The following is a 22331-nucleotide window of genomic DNA, read 5'->3' as shown; positions in this document are numbered from 1 at the left end:
CTTGTCTGAAAATTTCATAACAGATAGATCTTGACTTATTCATCACTTTATCTCCCTGTCACTTTTGCTCTAACTGCTATAGTTTTTGAGATAAAAGCCAAAAACTGCATTTGACCCCTATGTTCTATGTTTAGCCATGGTGGCCATGCTTGTTAATGGATCAAAACTTCGGATACAACGTATAAACCAGTTACCCTAAGAAACATTCAGTTAAGTTTAGAAGTATTAAGCCCAGTAGTTTCAGAGGAGAAGATTTTTAAATGTTAGCAAAACATGATGGCCAAATTGTGTAAAATTGTCTTTAAAGGGCAATAACTTCTTAAGGGGTCAATTGACAATTTTGGTCATAATAACTTTTTTGTAGATCTTACTTTGGTGAACATTTTTGCAGTTTACAGTTTATCTTTATCTTCAATAATATTCAAGATAATAACCAATGAAATGCTTCACTGGACGCAGCCTAATACGACCACAGAGGTAGAACCCTGAACAGTTGGGGCAAATTTGGACACAATATTCAAGCTTGATACTGTCTGAATTTGGATTGTTATCAAATTTTTGACATAATATGGGTTTCTGACACAAAATAAATGTAGTCAAAGATCTTAAAAATCTATTGCACATTACTGTTTAATTGAAGATTTCTTCTTGGAAGTTTTCAAAAAATTTGAAATTTGAAAAATTTTGAAAAAAAATATGAACCCCTTAAAAAAATCCCCTCCCAAAAAAACTTTTTGAACCCCCCCCTTGGAGCAATTACCCCCAAACTCAATCCCAGCCTTCCCTTTGTGGTATGGAACCTTGTAGTACAATTTTAGAGAGATCGATTCACTTAAACACAAGTTATTGTCTGGAAACTAGAAAAATGCTTGTTTTTTGCCAACCTTCCTTATGTGGTATTGAACCTACTTGTAAAATTTTATAGAGATCCATTCACTTAAACTAAAGTTATTGTCTGGAAACCAAATGTGTCTTCGGACGACGACGACGACGACAACGACGACGACATCATAGCATTATACGAACCCAAAAAAAATTTTGCAGCCGTATAAAAACTGCAAAATTTCCTTAAAATTACCAATTTAGTGGCAGCAACCCAACAATGAGTTGTTCTGTGCGTCTGAAAATTTCAGGGCTGATAGATCTTGACCTATAAAACAATTTTACCCCTCTCAGATTTGCTCTAAATGCTTTAGTTTTTGAGATATAAGCCAAAAACTGCATTTGACCCCTATGTTCTATTTTTAGCCATGGCGGCCATGTTTGTTGATGGATCAAAACTTTGGATACAATTTATAAACTAGATACTCTTAGGAACATTCTGTTAAAGTTTGATGGTATTTGGCCCAGTAGTTTCAGAGGAGAAGATTCTTGAAATAGTTTACGACGATGACGACAGACGCCAAGTGATGGCATAAGCTCACATGTGGCCCTCGGGCCCAGGTGAGCTAATGACAGAACAACCATTAGTCAGCAAATCACTACAAAGAAAACAAAAGAAATGATGGTCTTTTGTTGTGCCCAAGTATTTGTCTTTCAATATGATTTTTTAAATCTTATTTGTATATATATTTATCTATCATAACTATTAATGCAAATACATATAAACCAAGAAAGCATAATTGTTTTGTTTAAAACATGTCCTTTTTCAGGTTGAATGACCAGTTAAGAAAAGATAGAAAATACAGTTGAAGGCAAAGTTGTACAAAATCTTAACGTATAGATTCGCACATATTGAGAAATACTAAACTGTAGCGTTTTATTGAATGTTGTTCCTCAGTGTTTTTTTTTGTCATGATGTTGTCCGTCTTTACTAGACTTATGTTTCTTTATTTTCTTTCTTTTGTTACATCTTTTAAATCTAAACGGCTATATTCACACATATTAAGAAATACTTTTCATGTTGGTCAAACTGTATTGTTTTGTGTTCCTCATATTTTTGCCATGGTGTTGTCTGTCTTTCATTGACTTGTGACTTTTAATTGTCTTTCTTGTTTTTAAATCAAAAGTGATAGTGTTGTACATTTGAATGAACCATATATTTACAAGAAAAGAAAAAAAATGAGATATACATGGTTCCATGCTGATGAAACACCTTGAGACAATTTTAAAAGCATATTCAAAATAATTGGGGCCAAACTTTTTTTTTTTAAATTCTAAGAAGTTAATGAATGCTAGTTATAGAAATTGCTTTGTGCTGGAAACCTTAAATGGTCTGGAGTGGAGAAATATGGTATCACATTCAATGCAGTGGTAGAATTTATATTTATCATTATAATAGTATTGTTACAAATATATATACTTCAAGAAATCATAATTGCTTAGATTTATTTTATTGATATTACTTCATGGCTTTGCTCTTCAATTCAAAGTTGTAGTGTAATCATCAGTTTGCAACGAATTCCGCTCAAACCGGTGCTAGGGGCCATCTTAAACTTGTAGTGGGATGAAAGTTTTTTTGCTCAGTGTTGGAAGGCCACACTGTGACTTGGAGAAAAAGAACAGTAATAAAAGCGCTGTTCCTTTGCTTTTTGCTGTGCACATCCTGATTTTGTGTCATGGATGGATACCCCATATCCCTTCTTTTCTACTTTGTTTAAAACATGCCCTTTTCAGGTAGACCAGTGAAGAACAGAGAGAAAACACAGTTGAAAGACAAAGTGTAAAAAATCATAACTGTTAGATTCATACATATTGAGAAATAATATATGTGCTGCTCAAACTGTAGTGTTTTTTGTTCCTCATTCTTTTGCCATGGTGTTGTCTGTCTTTCATTGACTTGTGACTTTTTATTTCTTTCTTTAGCTACATGTTTTTAATCAAAAGTGATAGTGCTGTAAGTTTAACTGAACCATACATTTACTAGAAGAAAAAAAACAGTGATGAGATATACATCTTTCAATGTTCATGAAACAACTTGAGACAATTTAAACAGCACATTCAAAATGATAGGGTCCAAACTAGTTTTTTATTCTTTAACTCTAAGAAGTTAATGGATAGATGTTAAATGCTAGTTATATAAATTGCTTTGCGACTGGAACCTTAAATGGTTGAAGAAAGAACACTACAAGCCTTGAAATTAGAATGCAAAGATATTCTTGCTTTATACAGTATTTCTGTGGCATAAATATGATAAGGCAACTTTTAATATTGTATCAAAATGTATTTGTATAAAAATAACAATACAAAATCTAAGCAAAAAACATCAACAAGATGACATAAGTTGTACATTTCAATAACTGACTAGAGAAAGAGATTTCATTCACAATGAACTTAGAACAATTTCTTGAAAGGCCACAAAAAATAAATATTAAGCTCTTTAAAGAAAATTTAAAACAGGCCTTATATTTTCTGACTGAAATTAAGTTTAAGAGTTCATTAAATAAACAGTGATAATCCTTAATACCATAATATTGATGACTTTTGAAAACCATACATTACTACAAATGTACCTGATGCAGAGTTTTTAAAATGGACGAGTGGATGATTATGCGTACATGGCTGTACTCGGAAGCACTACAAAATTGTATTGTTTCCATGACCCAATTGTAAGGTAAAGCTTTACATTATTATACTTTATCAGGTCAAACTCGAGAGAATCTACTGAATAAAATGTGTTTTGTATGCACCCAAATTAATTTTCAAACATAACTGGGAAAATTCATAATGATATATTTAAAATTTGGTAATTGATAACTTTGGCAAAATATTTTATAGCATCCATATTTTTTTCCTTGGCTAAAACTATGCAATGAATGTTAAAACCTGTTCCATTTTAAAGCACCTACCGCCATGGAAACATGGTAAACAATAGCTAAATTTATCCAAATGAAAACAATACTACTTACATTTTGTAATCATTCTTCTATTTGGATATGTTTTGTTTATTAAAATATTTTGACTTTATATGAATTAAATGCAGATTTTATAATTTTTAAGTAGTAAAAAAGCAAGTAACAGTTCCAGGCTTCCCTCAAATGTGCATTACTTACATGCTTATTGGTCAAAATTGGAAAATCTGCATTAAATTTTTACAAACAGTGATTACATTAAATACATCTATTTTCATATCATTAAGCATAAAAACTATAAGATTAACAATTGAAGAATAAAATAATTATGCAGTTACTGAGTAAAAGTCCAAATTTTTATGGTCATTTGATTAAAAAATCTAAATAGGCAGGATGAAAAAGTCTATAGAACATTGGTCATTAATATGGAGTGAATATCTATGATATTTAACATGAATTAAGATTATAACATTTATACGGAAGTCAGAAACAAATTTAAAGCCAAATAAATTTTTCACAAAAATAACAAATCTTTAATTTTCAAGCCATGGCAAAAAGTTTTTTTTTTCCTTTTTTGTTTATATTTTATCTACAAACCATTCTCATTCCCATATAATGACATAATTTCTCTTTCCATTCTATACTTCCATATTTAATGAATTAATGTAAATTGAAAGACTTTATTTTAAATCATAGCCAAATAAGTATCAGTTGCTGATACTTGTAAAAATATTTTCAGGAATTAAATTAAACAAGCATTCTGAGAGTATTGCATGGCAATACATAGTCCCCTACTGGTTAAACATTCATTGTACTGGAACAAAATGCGACCTTGATCTATAACTTGTCATGGTGTAAACTATATAACAAATATCAAGTCAATGTCTTCAAGCATGACGAAAAAAAGTGTGGAAAACTGATTATTTAAGTGAATTTTCTAAGTCCAAGGAACATAACTCTGCACAAAATCATCAGACCGGAACAAAATTCGAACTTGATCTGTAACTTGTCATGATAAAACAACAAAAGAAAAAAAGTGTGGAAAACTGATTTGCCGGACTGACGGATGGACAGACAGACAGACAGACAGATAGACGGAGTGCAAACCTAAATTCCCCATTGACTTCGTCGGTAGGGGACTTAAAAAGTATTTGATACACAAACTTCCATTCTGTAAATAAAGAGAGAAAGAAAAAAATCATTCAATTTGATGGTGCCTGAAAATAAATAAACTATTTGTTTTTATGTTTTGTTTAGAAAAAATGACAATACCTGAAAACGTCATCACACTTAAAACTAAAAGAACTTTGTCCACCGAGAATGTTTTGTAGAACACATACATGTATGCATACAGAAGAAAAAAATATATGCACAAAGATAATAGATAGTAAAGCATTTCTTGCTACAACCACTTTAAAATGATATGATCCTCATATTTTGCACATATTAATAAGCAACCACATTTGCCTTTAATATATCCATGCATAACACACACTAAATCACTTAAAATATATATACATACAAATGCATAATAATAAAAATCTATAGATATTTATACAAAAATAGAACCAACATATCTGGATTTCTTACTTTCTGAGATGTGTTTGTAGCATTTCATAGTACTATAATATGTAAGGATCCCTACATCAAACAGAGTAGTTTCCCCTTGTTCCATCAGCAACCCTGATCAGGAACACTTCCTTGTTTAATTATCTCCCCTTTCAAGGCAAGACATTTAAACTTTTCAGTGATTTGTTCTTAAGCAGTAAAAAACACTTTTCATGATTGATTGATTGATAATTGTTTGTTTAATGTAAGAAATGTCAACAAAAAGAATTCATAACTGAAATATGAAAAATCAACTACAAAATTTTACAATTTCAACAAGTGTATTTACAGAATGTTAAAATAAATATACTCAAAACAGTTTACATAAAATTTCCCAATTCTAACAGATGTATTTACAACACATTAAAATGGATATACCGCAAACAGTTTACAAAAATTGAAGAATACAAAAATGATCTAATATAATCTCATAAAATTTGCTTTGCTATATATACATAGGTATTTTGCATTTCCCCTCTTGATCAAATGACAGTAACTGAATAAAAAGTTATTTTTTCCTAACTCACATACCATTTAACTTGTTTAAATTAAAATGTAACAAAAAGTACGTTGCATATTTATTTTTAAAAAAAATGTACAAAATTCAGCAATACAGTTTATATGTTTACAGTAAAGTTCTACATGCATCAAAATATTTTAATATTTACAAGATGACAATGTGTATACCATGTGATTTCCATGATTACCTAAACTGGTAGCATGCCAGGCAAATAATTTTAAAATTGCTTAAGAAATCAATATTCATACAATATTTATACATTTTACTTTTGTCAACCAACATCACTACATATATGTATGTTTAAAATAAATATTCGAATAAGAATGTGTGCCCATAAAATGCCATGGCCCACTCACACTATCTTATTTACATATGGGTCAAAACTTTATATGGCATATATTTTTAAAAGTTTATATCATAATGAAAATGTTTACTTAATTTCAAGACTTAAAAAATTTAAGTAGAAGTGATCAAAACTTCAAGGTAAACTACTTTAAACAAAAAGTATCAACTTATGCCGGACAGACTAACAGAGGGACACACACACCTGAAAACATTATGCCCTCTCTATCGCAGACAGGGCATTAAAAATAGACTTTGCTTTGCCAAATGTTTGAATGCATGGCATAGGAAAGATCTAGAGAGGTTACAAAAACAAGAATTAAAAATTGATCGTAAGTTAGTATATTGTAATGTTCATGACTTACAATTGTTATAACACAAAAGTTTTTTTTGGGAAATGAGTCTATAACACAATTAGATTTATGAAATCAATGTCATATACAGATATTTTAGAAGACATATTTTTTTTATAAATATATCTATAGATATGTACATATGTGGACCTTACTACTGAGTACAGTAACACTCAAAGTCATACGGAATCCATCCAATCAAAATACTAATATATTATATGTTGATGGATTTTTATACTGTTCCCGCTTTACCATCAGTTTATCATTAAAAGACAGGTATACCATTCTACATTAACTAGTACAAACACTGGGGTCACTAGGAAGAGAACCTTCACTAAAGGTCATAGCACCATCATATCATTAGCACAAGGATAGACCATCACTTCCTCACTTTCTTAGCTGCACTGGGCTGTGATAATGTAACCTGCTGAGGTTGTTGTTGTGAATCTGCTGATCCTAACTGTACAAGCTGTAAATAATCGATGACATGATTTATTATCAAATATTTTCTGAAGATTTTTTATAAAACTAGAGATGCAATATTTCTGCTCATTCTTGCAAGGATGTACATATTAAATGCAAATGCAGACATTTTTGTTGGTGTTTTAATTTCTTGGATGATTTTATGCAAGAAGTCAAAATGTCTATGAAAATACTATTCAACATTACTTTCTCGAACTGGAACTACACAAATGAATTTTTACAAGCCAAAACCATGAAATGTTAACCCCAGGAAATTTTTGTTCCTACAGCTGTTTTAAGGTTATCTTGTAACATTTTATTTATCTTTGCTTAGATGACATTGTCAGGAGTTAAGTCATGTTCATGTTTAGATTTTTTTCATTCTATTCTGATGACAATAATTTTCATTTTGGCATTGTTTCACATTTTTTGATAAATGATTTTGTAAAAGTTCCTTTTACTGTACAGCTAGCTGACTGTTGTCATTGAAGTCCTCTTGTCAATCAAACACAATCTCTAATATTTGCAGAAGAATAATAAATATGACATACCTGTGTGTTACCATTTATTGAGACAGGAACAGGTATGGTAATATACTGCTGACCTCCTGAAATTTATAAATTATATGTAAAAAGGGAGATAATTCAAAACTATATATAACAACATTAAGGAAATTCGCTACTCTGTTTTAAAATAACAAACTTTTCAAAAGACTGTTATAAATTGGTAGTATTCCAAAAGTGGAACTAAATTAGCTGAAAAAAAATAAAGGGTCTGTGTCCTTTTTTTTCGAGATATAAGCTATTGAAAATTTGGTGGGAAATGATTCTTTCTAGAATAATCGTACATTAAGCATTGACACCTTTTTCCTTTCAAAAACTACGACAAAATAACAAGGATTTTATAAGATTTTCAAATATGGGTTTTTAAACTATGTATATATTAAAATTATGAAAAGAAAAGTAGGTTAGCTGGCAAATTTTTTTAATGGCACTATATGGATATAATCAGAGGATTCCGAAAATATCTAAATATTGTATTCTTCATCTTTCAAAAAATATTATCTAGTATATGTATTATTAATAACCATTTTGCCTTCTTTTAGAAAAAAAATAATCTTTTTCTTGATAAAATAATTTGCTTTCATAAATTTGTTAGAGCTTGTTCATTAACAATTGGCTTGGTTGGCCTACTTACATAGGGAGATATACATTGGTTCAGGTACATCACTTAATAAATCAGAAATAAGGCCAGAGAACACAGTTTTCTTTTGGACAATAAATGAAAATTTTAAAAAATCCCACCTGCGCTTTCTCAATTATATTTTTACAGTGTGTTGTACTACTTTTGGGACAAATTATATAAAAATTATTGGAAACTTCATCAGTTCTAACTCAAAATATGGACAATTTTATGTTAAGGGGGGTCTTAAATTCTGTTGACAGCTTCAGACATACTAATTTTTAACCTTTTTCAGCTGGACCAAATCACTACTTTACTTTAAAATTCAATTCAATTTAAAAAAACTTGTGTTCCCGGATCATAAAATTGAAATGATCAGTGTTACTCAGAAGCTTACAAAATATTTGTGAAAATGGTTGACACAAACTTACCAATGATTTTAAAGAGTTATGTCCCATATCTATACTCTTCAAAGATTGAGATATTATTTAGCAATAATTGAGATTTCTTATCAAGAAATGTAGTCATAACAAGCCACCTGTTTGTTTTTTTATATTTTTCTTTGCCTATCAATATGCACTTAATTACCTTCATTTTGTGATAATGACAATGGCTGAGCCGGCTGTTGGAAATTAAACACTTGTCGATCTTGTAAGGTTGCTGTTGTAGGGGCATAAACAATTCCTTGTGGTGTCTGATACATTACAACACCAGGTGTCATAGCTGTAGCAGAAGGAGTACCTAAAACAATGAACATACATGGAATTTTCAAAAACTACTTCAGTTTAAGTGATTCAATATAAATGTATTCATGCAATAATTTTTCATTAAAGTTGAAATTCTGCAAAAAATGTAAAGTTCAGATGATTGTCTAATAACATGCACTGTTTAAATGTATTGCTTCTATTAAGTTTAGAAAGAGTAAAAAAACTTCAAAATTTACCAATAACAATTTGCACTCTTGTGGCAAATTACACAACAATCTATAATGTAGAATACTTAAATGAGATTATAACATTGGTTGCAATGAAATACCGTGATTTCCCTGTGAAATAAAAAACCGATAATTTCACATGTGAAATAAATCTGGTAATATCACTCCTCTGATATCATACAACAATGAGTGTTGACAAGATGTTGCATCAAAACAATTGGGAATGCATAGAAAAAGAAAAAGTTCCTTTGATTTTTTACTTTATTTTCATTAAAAACTCCATTGTCAACGTAATAAAAAAGAATAATTAATCAAAGAATAAAAATATTGAAAAATATTCATCTGGTGCCTGAACAACACTGATAATTAACTCAAGCGCTACTCACATTCTTGAATTAATGTGTTGTTTGGTCACTTGTTGAAAATTTTTCTATATTTGAATTCTTGGATTAGTTATTCAATAAATCCTGCAAATGTTAGAGTGAAGAACCATATATCACATTATTTTTTTCATCAGGTTATGTTTGCTGTTCAGGCAAGTAAAATCTTTGTTTGCATTCACTGTTAGTATTTCATTGTCTTGTTAAATGCATTTAAATGGACAGTATAATAATAACACAAGGTAAAATGCCCACCAGGAACATAGCAAAAATAAGACAAACATGACAATTATTAAAGATCACTAACAAAATCATAAAATAATACTTTAAACTTCTGTATTGCTGAAACAGGCCAATTTTATCACATACATACAAAAAAAGTTTCATTAATTTCTAAATTCACAGTACATTAAAGCTGGTGGTAAAATATTATTTTCGTGCAACCTGTTTGTAATTTTTAATTTCACATGTTTTCGGTGCTTTAAACTCATTCACTGTGTTATGAGCAAATTGGTAAAGAAGCAATATGTAAGCTATTTTCTTATACTTCTTTCATTGTGAAATCACCATTGTAATGGCCATGCACATACATGTACCACTACCTTTATGACCCTTATCAAAATTCTAAACAATGCTATAATATCTAACTTACTCAATGTCTGTAATACATTAGATGATGAAGGTGCTGTCGATGAGGATGCAGTTGTAATAGAATGGGATGTTTCCGCAAACGTTTGTTGATGTAAGCTGGTCCCTACATCTGAAAAAATAAATAAATACACGAATGAACTCAGATGTAGATCAGCAAGACGGCAAGCTAATGACAAATTGGGCATAATATACTTGTACAGTCTTCAATAATCAATAGGTGTCAGACTTTAACATGTTACATGTAATTACAAGAAAAAATACATTCCTCATAAAAGCAGTACATGTATTAGGAAATTTCTATTACACCAACTTCTTTTTGTTTTTTCCATATAAAAATGATAAATTCCAATGCATCATTGAAGTGCCATGGAATAGAAATCCATTCGGTACATTAATAGTTCCAAATAGAAGAATTGTTCTGGAATGTTATTTCCATTGGAAAAATGTTACAGTTTTTGTTATGAGTAAGGTAACCTGAATAAAGTCTGTCCTGTTCCCTGTCTGAATAAAAACACTTACTTGGTATAGAAACAATCTGATTAGAGTTTGGTAATCTGTATAATGTTTGACCTGTTCCCTGTCTGAATAAAAACACTTACTTGGTATAGAAACAATCTGATAAGAGTTTGGTAATCTGTATAATGTTTGACCTGTTCCCCGTCTGAATAAAAACACTGTCTTGGTATAGAAACAATCTGATTAGAGTTTGGTAATCTGTATAATGTTTGACCTGTTCCCAGTCTGAATAAAACACTTACTTGGTATAGAAACAATCTGATTAGAGTTTGGTAATCTGTATAATGTTTGACCTGTTCCCCGTCTGAATAAAAACACTTACTTGGTATAGAAACAATCTGATTAGAGTTTGGTAATCAGTATAATGTTTGACCTGTTCCCTGTCTGAATAAAAACACTAACTTGGTATAGAACCAATCTGATTAGAGTTGGGTAATCTGTATAATGTTTGACCTGTTAACTGTCTGAATAAAAACACTTACTTGGTATAGAAACAATCTGATTAGAGTTTGGTAATCTGTATAATGTTTGACCTGTTAACTGTCTGAATAAAAACACTTACTTGGTATAGAAACAATCTGATTAGAGTTTGGTAACCTGTATAATGTTTGACCTGTTCCCTGTCTGAATAAAAACACTTACTTGGTATAGAAACAATCTGATAAGAGTTTGGTAATCTGTATAATGTTTGACCTGTTCCCCGTCTGAATAAAAACACTGTCTTGGTATAGAAACAATCTGATTAGAGTTTGGTAATCTGTATAATGTTTGACCTGTTCCCAGTCTGAATAAAACACTTACTTGGTATAGAAACAATCTGATTAGAGTTTGGTAATCTGTATAATGTTTGACCTGTTCCCCGTCTGAATAAAAACACTTACTTGGTATAGAAACAATCTGATTAGAGTTTGGTAATCAATATAATGTTTGACCTGTTCCCTGTCTGAATAAAAACACTAACTTGGTATAGAAACAATCTGATTAGAGTTGGGTAATCTGTATAATGTTTGACCTGTTAACTGTCTGAATAAAAACACTTACTTGGTATAGAAACAATCTGATTAGAGTTTGGTAATCTGTATAATGTTTGACCTGTTCCCAGTCTGAATAAAACACTTACTTGGTATAGAAACATCTGATTAGAGTTTGGTAACCTGTATAATGTTTGACCTGTTACCGGTCTGAATTAAAACACTTACTTGGTATAGAAACAATCTGATTAGAGTTGGGTAATCTGTATAACGTTTGTCCCTGTTGTTGTAACCCTGTGTGACCATTTTGTTGCTGAATTGGAATCAGTGGTGTCCCTACAAAAAAATTACAAAACATGTTTAAATATTTTCATATAAGTTTATCTTGCATAAACATCTTTCAAAAGTAAGAGACAGATATAAATAAGTAATATCTTATTATGTTTCAAAGTACCTTTACTTCACTTGATTTCTACATGCACAAGACAATAAATTTAGTACAAAAAATTGAGATTTTGTACACATTTTTGGTTTTTATATCTGTTACTCCTAGACAAATAAATTCAACATTTAAGTTACAGTACTAATACATGTATGATAAATTAAAATGAACTTGAAATTGTGGTTTGGTGTAAAGAATGATACTTCTTGTAACAAAAATTCAAAGCCAAGCATTTAAACTTTGAAGAAATGTTTTAATTGTTTTACAGTACACCCAAATTGCAGCTGCACCTTTGGTTTCATTATTAGGCCATGTCAGTTTTTTATTTGTCTGTATCTACTTTTTTTTCAAAACCTACATGTACCATCTAGTAAGGACGAAAATAACACAAATGAACCAACTAAACATGCAATACAGTTTGACTACATGTATATTTGTAACACCAAAATCATTAAAACACAATAATTTTATCTTACAAACTACAAATCCAAACAGAAACTCTTTATTTTGACTCAAATAATCACCACGTTCTTATTTACATTCATAAAAATTATAATTTCTAGATTTACCAAAAAAAATTTCTGAAATATATTTGAATAATAATAAGGATGGGGTGTGATTGCCAATGTGACAACTATCCACCAGAGTGGGTGTTTTTGATGTCATATTGCCAGACAGTGAATGCAAAATAAACACAATTTTTGCATACCTGTCAATGATCCCTTTTAGTGGGTCACATGTGGGAATTTAAGGGCTCACCCAAGATTTTTCAATATCTGCCCAGGTCATAAAATTTTTGACCTAAGCAAACAGACAAAAGAAATAACTACCTGGCGGAACTAAAACTGTTCCCGGAGGTAAACCAGGAATCTGCACTGCCACGTTTGATGGTTTTTGTGGGATTTGTTGAGAAAGTCCTGTGGATGAGACTGTTACTGGGGCGGGTGAACTAGATGATGTCTGGATTGTTTGAATCACTTCCTGTGCGATGGATTGATGCAACGGTGAAGAGTCAGACTGACTGGAAGTTGTGTACACAGGTTTGTTGTTGTTCTCATTCTGAAAAATACAAAAAAAAAATCTTCATAAAATGAAACATCTTACGGGTACATTGTTTTTATTATCAACTTTTCTTGGTCTCCCTTCAACAAGATTGTTCAGATGAGAGCAACCTATTTTACCAATAAAAAAAACTGTCCAATATACATGTATCTATTTAGATTTAACATTCCGTGCAATATGAAAGTACCTGTTAAAGAAAATCAATATAGCCTCTTCATTTACAGGCTATTTCTCAGCATTGGAAAACATTGTTTTGTTCCTACTGAAACATGAATTAACAATCCCACACACTGTGAAGAAGTTGAAAATTTAAGTTAGAGTTATCTCCCATACACCATCAAGTATTAATGGCAATTGACCTTTTAAGCAGCTTGCTTTCACTACTAAAAATATTTTTCTGTTTTATAATTACTTTACATGTATCAAATGCAGCTTTGAGATTTAAATTTCTCCTGTTCTACTGAATGGATTTATAAAAAGCTTTCCCCAAATATAAACCTAATATGATTTAATCTCAGATAATTCTTTTTATCTGTAAACCCTCATAGGTACCTCAATCTTCATCGCTGAGAATGGTGCCTTATATTCTACATTCCTAGATCTTAACAAAAAAATATTTATTTGCAAATTAGTAATTATTTCTTTACCAAATTGATAAAATTGCACAAATTTAGTGGGAATAAACTTCAAATGGCTTCTTGGTCATAAATTCATTAAACCTACTTAAACAGAAGGCACCCAAATCAAGATTGCCATGGTTAAAAGGATGAAATTGTCTATTAGGATGATTGGGATTGATTAGAAACAGATGCTGAGAAAGATAAGGTCTGTAAGATTCCTATGAATCATTTTCACCTATATATAAACACAGATAAATATTTTGGCAGCTGAAGCTTATATACCATTTCAGATATATTTACAACACATGGTCAAAATATGCCTAAGGCAATCAGCCAAACTTGTAGGGTGTACAGCACACTTATATCTCTAAACTTCTGTCTGTCAAATCAAGTGGAATATTTCATGCAGTGCTACTACACAAATCACTTAATCATTTAGTTTTCTCAGGCAAAAAAGTTTCTACAAAGGTTAACATCTGAATCATGTATATGTATATTTTTTCAAGAACTTTTTACATCATTGTGAAATGATAACACCATAATGATTTTTTTTAATTCATATTCCATGTAAAACAACATTTGAAAAAAATATATCAAGTAATTACTCAAATAATTTTCACAAAAGGAATCATGATAATTAATTATCATTATTTGGCAATAAACATATACGAAAGTTGGAAATCAGATCAACCAGGTTGTAATTATTCAAAAAAAAAAAAAAAAAAGAAAGAAAAAAAAAAAAAACTTGATACAATTTAGAGAAAGTATATTTAATTTATCACTTTTTTATTTACTGTCATACAATGTAAAAAAAAGTACATGTATGGCATGTTTTGAAGAAATTTAAGACTTTTTAGTTCTTGCTCGAATTCATTGTGCACATTTTACTTGAAATGTGTCCTTTATATATATTTATGGATCATATTTGTAACAAATACAATACAGTAAAACCTGTATATAAAGGTCATCCAGAGAAAACTGGCCTTTATTAGAGAGATGACCTTTGAATGGAGGTCCAAAATGCATAGGTATTACTTCTGCTGGACAAGTAGAGAATGACCTGACAAGAAAGGTGGTGACCTTTTATAGGTTTGACTGTATCTTTATATCGAAAGTTATGATGATAATAAGCAGACTGACATGCTTATAATTTTAGTTATAATGGAAGAATGGTAGATTTAGGGAAATGGCATAATGCTAAAACCTATGTAATTCTGTAAATTGGTACAATTTAATAAAAAAATTCAGATCTATATTTTTTTTGTACAATATTGTGGTTTTGAAATATTTTTTTCATCAGTTAAGGTAACTATGTAAACATACTATTTACTTGTCACCCTTTTCATCAGTTGTTTCCCCTCTTTACTGTTGATTATAAAGTATTCAATTCTAGATTATTTCGGGGAAAAAATCTATAATACTGTTTGAAATGATGAAAATATCATATAATATCAGTGCAAGTTTCTTCAGATTTAATTGTTAATAAAACATAAAGTTAAACTTTAAGCTTGACATTCAATTAATTTTGACCAAATGATGTAGAAGGTTAGCAACTATAGGTCACCATATCACCTTTAACAATGAGCAAAACCCATACCACATAGCAAGAAATGAAAAGACCTAGAAATGACAAATATAAAACAATTCAAAGGAGGAAACTAATGACCTGCTTAATTACATAACAGTAACCAAATAACAAATATGATATAAAGCAAGTTTTCATTTATATAAATGATCTGCATGTTTTTATCAGATTTTTTCCAATTTTGATGATAACAGAATCATCATAGTATAAACCAGTACTTAAATTGTGGTTAGTTTAACTTCAATCTAAGTATATACTATCACATAAAACAATCTAGTATGATCATTGAAAATAAACAAAACATTTCCATATTATTAAAATAAAACATCTAACTTCCTATGTATCATTTTATAAAAACAATCAAAACATTTCTACTTATTCCCCAATGCTGAAGTTAATTAACTCATAAGATTTATATGTGTATAAACCAGGAATTCTATTTGGTAAAGCAAGCACCCCTGCTGTGTAAATGGAATGAGTGAAAGCAAATTTTATCTATAAGTGTCAGAATTGTGTATAATGGCAGTGATAATATCCTGGTAAAAACATCTGGTTCCCTGCCAAATAAACAGTAGCAGATAAGGAGGTCTCCAGTTACAGCCTGCACCTAATAAGTACATCACTGCCATAAGGGAGCTCCTACTGGGTGATTGATCACACATGTGCCTCTGTTTACATCTGTTTTACTATATCAGAATACTTTCTTCTTTGTTCTTTGGCATTTATTTGGAACTGTTATAATCTTTTGAAAACTGGAGGGAAACTTGGGTTAAAAAAAGTTTGAAAAGAAATGCACAAGAATCCATGACTTGACAATTAACTTAATTAAGCCACAACTAAAAAATGTTCTAAGATTTAAAGTCTCATCTTTTTGTTCTATATTTTTTATATATATACATTGTACAATGTACATACCAGATTGTTTGTAAAAGTTTTTATCACACTTCAGTTTGTAAGAGGTACTTTACTTTGACAATTTTGGTATTCTTAATTCCAAAAAAAAAAATTTGAACCATAACTGCTATGAATTTATTAACATACATGTATCAATTTATAAATACTACTTATAATCTATAGCCTGTTGGAGTTAAAATAAATTACCAATATTAATAAATCAGATTTTTTCAATTATATATTTATATAGCATGCGCAGAGCATCTCTATCTATATACATACATGTATGTTGTATTTCATTTAACTGTTTTCCGATGATTTTGTTGTGTATAGAAAACATAAAACAGTAAATCCCCCCCCCCCCCCCCCCCCACCAAATTGCAGGGATTGCAAGCTCCATTTCACTTCTTTTAATTGCTTTTACTATAGTCTTAGTACCAGAGTGTCCTACCACAGAGAAGGTAATTAATTACCTGGGAGTCAAAAGTCAGCAATATGAAAATAGTCTATTGAATGGCTGTTGCAATCATAAGTGTCTATATTCTTTATAGAAATTAAAGAATTGTAAAAATATATTTACATAAGAATTCTTATGGACAACTTTAAAATATTGACCAAAAAAAAAAAACTGCTGTCTAAATTATTCACAGTTCTTCTGAAAAATAAGGAAAGGAGGGAATGTAAATTTAGGTTCCCAATATGAAATACATAATTTATTACTGTTTTTTTTTTATGATTGATAAAAATCATATGGACATGACATCAAATTTGATTTTTTATAAAGATTTATAGAATTTAAAAGGACTTTATATTTGTAAACAACATTTCGAGATAATAAAACTAAATGTATCCCTTTTTAAGACTTTCAACATTACTGATTGAATTTGATGTATAAAAAATTACTTATAAAAATATATAAACAGATAAATATACAATCCCCTCCTTAAAACTTGGTACTACTTTTCGTAACTACACAAAAGTAAAAAAAGAAACAAAAAATATTTAAAAAAATTCAAATTTCTTATAGAAAATAGCAACTATAACAAACAAAAACTTGGTTTTATTTTTTGTATCTTCACAAAAACAAAAACAAAATATACACAATTTAAAAAAAAAAATTGTATTGAATAAAAAAACAAAAAGCAAATATGACAAATAAAACATGATATATGTAATATTGATTTCCTGTTGTCATATTTATATTTTTAATACTTCCTAAATATGGTGTGAACATCCTTATACAGTCTGAGTCAACAATTAACATATGTCTATTAACAACTCAGCTTTGAATCATCCATTGAGGGAAAACATATTTTGCTGTTTGTCAAACTATATATGTTAAATAATAAAATGAAATATGACTAAAAAATTACATTTTCAATTTGGTACATTATTAATCTGTATTTTAATTTATTTATTTAATAATCTTGTACTAAAAAAAATAAAAATAATTAAAAAAAAATCATATATAATTATGTTGATCATATCATTATTTCAAATATGATTCCGAGAAAAAAACTCAAATGGATACATTTTGCTGAAAATTAAACTGTAACATGTTAAGGCATCACTGCCATCAGGGGAAATTTTTTTTATAATGGAACCTCAATCATTGAGAAATTCATTTATGATAACCATCTGCAAAGAATTTTTAAAACAGCAAGGTACCCCAACACTAAATTATGTGCTTAGAAGAACATCCACATACAAATGAATATATGAACAGTTATTTTCTTATGACTCTTCCTGAGAACTCAAAATTTATATTAATTTTCAAATGATGTTTAAAATTTTATGTGATGTACAGGGCAATCAGTCTTTGTTTTTATCATCAACTTTCAAAACATACATGTACATTGAACAATATGAAGTACAATGTATGAGGGTGTTGTGGTTGTACTTGTCTGTAGGGGAAGGGACTTCATAGTATATTTATTCAGATAAAAATAAAGATAAGCAGATAATAAGCCAAATCATTATTGTACCCATACTTGAGGATTCAGTTTTTACTTCGCACATGGATCCAGGATTTCAAGTCACAAGGGGCACTCACACAGATACTTTGTCGTGATTGTAGTTGACCAAGACATAAAAAATTGGACAAATAATGTTTTTTTTCTTTCAATCTTTTTACAGACTAATAAAAAGGCTCTACAATTGCTCATTTAATAAATCTTCATTTAACCATGTTCATGAACAATTTCATAAAGTGCTTGAACAATGAATTCATCTTATAATATGGCAATATTTTACTGATTTCACCATATATTCAAATACTTATTAACTAATTTTTTGTCCTAGCTAGTACAAGGTAGTAAACAAGTGACTTTCTGTTCTGTGACTATATCTGTCCATTTATCCAGTAATTTACCAAGTCAGTGCTTGTTGTTATAGTAATGTCCTTTTAAAATTTCGCCAGCCTTGGTCAACTAAGTATTGACAGGTTTTTTTGCGAAACCATGAAATGGCCTCATATCAATTTATTTTTTAAATCGTTTTTAATATCATTGACTTTCAAAACACAATTTTTTTATTCAACAATACTGAAAATAAAGTGTTAAGTTGTACTGTCTGTAGGGGAAGGGACTTCCTAGTATATCTATTCAGATCATGGAAGTAAAATGGGTCAATATAATACTTCCATGATTCAGATAAAACAAATTCAGATTAGCAGATTATGAGCCAACATAATTTATTATATTTTTTTTTTCTTTTACATACTTAATGCTTCAGCTTTCACTTCACAGATGACTCCAAAATTCAATTTAAGTCACAAGGGGCACACAACACAGATACATTGTACTTAGTTGTGTTTGAGAGATGACCAAGACACACAAATTTGAGTAAATAATGTTTTTTTTTTCTATCAACCCTTTTACACGCAGAAAAACAAAAAGGTTTTACATGTTAACATTACAGCTCAAGAGAAATTTATAAATTCTATCTCCCATCATAAAAGAAAGCCAGCTCAAATTTATCATCCTATTAAGTGACAATAAGTCAATTAAAAAAAAAAACTTTAGTTATCTTTCCAAGGTTTAGGTGTTGTATATGCCTCTCATCATACATTTACATGCAAGTCTTATGATGAGAAAAAAATGAAATGTCCTTTCCATAGATTGTTACATTAAGATTTGATGCTTTGTTAGTATAGTATTTCATGACTTAAATTTATGTTCCAACATGTTTCATGTGAAACCTATTCAAACTCAATTTATTGTAGTGATACTTCAATTTTCCATTATAATCTTCAATAATTGATGAACATGAAAGTAAAAATGTTTTTTAAGATATGAATTTTTTTAAGAGACCCTTTGACACCCCTCTGTGTGTGTTTAATAAGGAAAACCCACAAAATATCCATTTTGTACTTGCATATAATTACAGTGAACATTCTTTTTGGGAAAACAGTACTTTACATTAATCGATTATAATTTGCAGGTCAATTCCCCAACACTAATTTCTTGTGGTTTGAGAGGTTATGTTTTTTATATTGTTTCAATTGTATAATGACATTTATGATATCACCAGACCTATAAACCTCCATATCCCCTCTTTTCTAAGATGAAATGTTTTAAATCGAACCTTCAAATCAATATTTTAAATAGGTACAGAACTTAATTATTACTTTTTGTGAATAATTTTCATACCTTTAGATTTTCCTCCTCACTAACTGCATATGACAATTCAGTTTCTTCAAATCCAGTAGGATTCATTCTCTGTTCAATGGACATTGGTGCACTATTACTTCCAGGTGGAGGGTCAGGGGAATTCAGACATGTTTGGATTAATGCTTTACCGCTATCACTTGTGATCATCGGCTGTAACTTTCTTGTTGCAAATGTGTAAACATGTCCTGTTTCACTAGCTACCAGCAACATCACTTGAGTACCAGTTAGGGTAGATAGCTCATATGCCTAAAAAATGAACATCTGTTCCATACAGAATGTATTTCTAATGCATTCTTTGCTATAAATATTTATGATGGCATTGTGAACATTACATGCTGCCTTGTTTTCATAAAAATATTCTATTTTTTCTTGTATAAATTTCTTTTTTTATATATAGTTATCACTAATGTATTTCTATTTAATATCAGAGACATATACATGTACACATATGTCTCTGTTAATATTCTAATCAGAAGTCATTTTATGAAATCAAACATATATGGGTGTAAACAATATTATTATTTTCAGAGTGAATAATCTTAAGAAACACGTGCGAGTTACCTGTTTACTACATGCGCATAGTAAACAATCATTACATGCATGTAGGCTTACCTTTTTCATTATTCCAGTTTTACGCTTACTGAAAGTCGTGTAACGTCTTAGTTTATTTTCAATAAATTCCATTTTAATTTTAACCCGACCTCTTGTCTTTTTCCCAAGTTGGGCGCCAGTGTATGATCCATCTTCAGAATCAGATCCTTGTTCCAAACTTGACGGATCAATGTTTTCGTAAGTTAAACCACCAGAAGTTGTAATATTTTTCGGCATTACACCCGTTCCACTTGAAATAGTGGGAAACGCTGGTTGATTAATTGAATGGGAGTTGTTATTCATCATGTCAAACCTTAAATAACAAGTTTTCTTTCTTGTTTTGGCAAACCGTGTTTACGTTAACTCGACTTTCGCAAGAATGGGAGAAATCAGCATCAACTTCCCTTATTCTGTGGATTTGCCATAAACGGATATGGGGTTAAGCGTCCTGATATCTATGCACAGAAAATAGTGCGTAATTGATAATGCGCAGTCGGCATTTTGTATGTTTTCCTTCTTAATTTCACATTTAAGTTAGTTGGTACGTGTGTATATGAGTATGCTTCGAAAGTTATGAGCATGCAAAACTTAAAAACAATAAAGCAACAAAAATGTGTCAAGCGGATTAATTTTGCATTATAATGAGGTTGCCTTGTAAGGTAATGGCAGCCGTTCTAAATATGGTTGTCAAGGCCAAATATGGGAGCCATATTTCCATTTATGGAAAGAAATAAGGATATCAACAAAAGTAAATGCAAAACACCACGTGTTGAAGTTTTCATGTAAAAGCAAGAAAAAAGGGTTCGTTAATTTTCTTTTTTTATAGCAAGGTGTTCTAAACGAGTCCGTGTACAGATTTGCGCATATGTGTCATATGATATTGTCACCTGACAAGAAAAACATTAATTGCTCGTTGCAGTGATAGATTTATAAGGCGGGACCACATTTCCTTATAAAAAAGCAACAAAAAAAATGGTCTCTGAATAAAAACTGAAACTGGACCTCATAAATACTTTTATATTTAAAAGTCCAAGTATAGTGTTATAGTAGTTCAAGAAAAAACTTTTTTTGCATAATGCTTTTTATAGTAGCTCATTTTCAAAATCGTTGATCCTCTCTTATCTGTTGCAATTCGAGGTTACAACTTTTATTTAGTGGAATAGATATCAAGCTTGTGGAAAATTACCATCAACTTAGTTTTTTAACTTTACTTCATGATGAGAGGTTCTTTTTTGTCCAATATTTTGCTTGTCGATTTAACGGCTTAGTTCCAAGTTACATTCATTTGTCCAATCATGTTGTTCCCTTTTCTGTGTTCTTTCCTTTTTTGTGAGTGAAGAAGTTCAAAATGCATATAGCGACAAGTCTTGTCGTCAGCTACCGATTTGTTAGTAAATTCGTCTGATCCCGCATACAAGAAAAAGAGGTACTAAATTCGATGAAAACTTCAAGTTGTATATATACATATATAGGAGCTAACGGTAACTAGACCTAGTGACCCGTAATACTGGACTTTTGGTTATACTAATCACATTACTGTTAAGACAAAATTGACACATGAAGCGGATTGATATTATGCTTTCTATCGTGAAGCCTCGGAGAGAATGTAACATCATGGCATGGAAATAATACTTCCATGGTAACCTCTGTACATATATCCTGGATCTTAAGATTTACATTTTTGTAACTCCAAGGCCGACCCACTCAGGTCGAGTGATATAGCGGCAAACAAATCCAAATTTAAGCAACCACTTTC

The 22331-nt window shown here is 30.2% G+C and overlaps 1 protein-coding gene across 1 annotated transcript; it reads right to left on the bottom strand.

Moving 5' to 3' along the window:
- Positions 1 to 3142: 3142 nt before the first annotated feature.
- Positions 3143 to 21007, bottom strand: LOC127738816 (serum response factor-like). The gene is made up of 8 exons (XM_052250217.1): positions 20597 to 21007; positions 19964 to 20230; positions 12983 to 13211; positions 11939 to 12046; positions 10225 to 10332; positions 8847 to 8999; positions 7628 to 7683; positions 3143 to 7083 (listed from the first exon to the last, which is right to left on the bottom strand). Exons 1-8 carry the CDS (start codon positions 20879 to 20881, stop codon positions 6994 to 6996), a joined length of 1296 nt encoding a protein of 431 aa, XP_052106177.1. The 5' UTR covers positions 20882 to 21007; the 3' UTR covers positions 3143 to 6993.
- Positions 21008 to 22331: the final 1324 nt, after the last annotated feature.

Source organism: Mytilus californianus, unplaced genomic scaffold (assembly GCF_021869535.1).
Source record: "Mytilus californianus isolate M0D057914Y unplaced genomic scaffold, xbMytCali1.0.p SCAF_4, whole genome shotgun sequence".
Lineage (NCBI taxonomy): Eukaryota > Metazoa > Mollusca > Bivalvia > Mytilida > Mytilidae > Mytilus > Mytilus californianus.
Note: the sequence above shows the minus strand (reverse complement) of the source record. Positions and strands in the feature narration are given on the sequence as shown.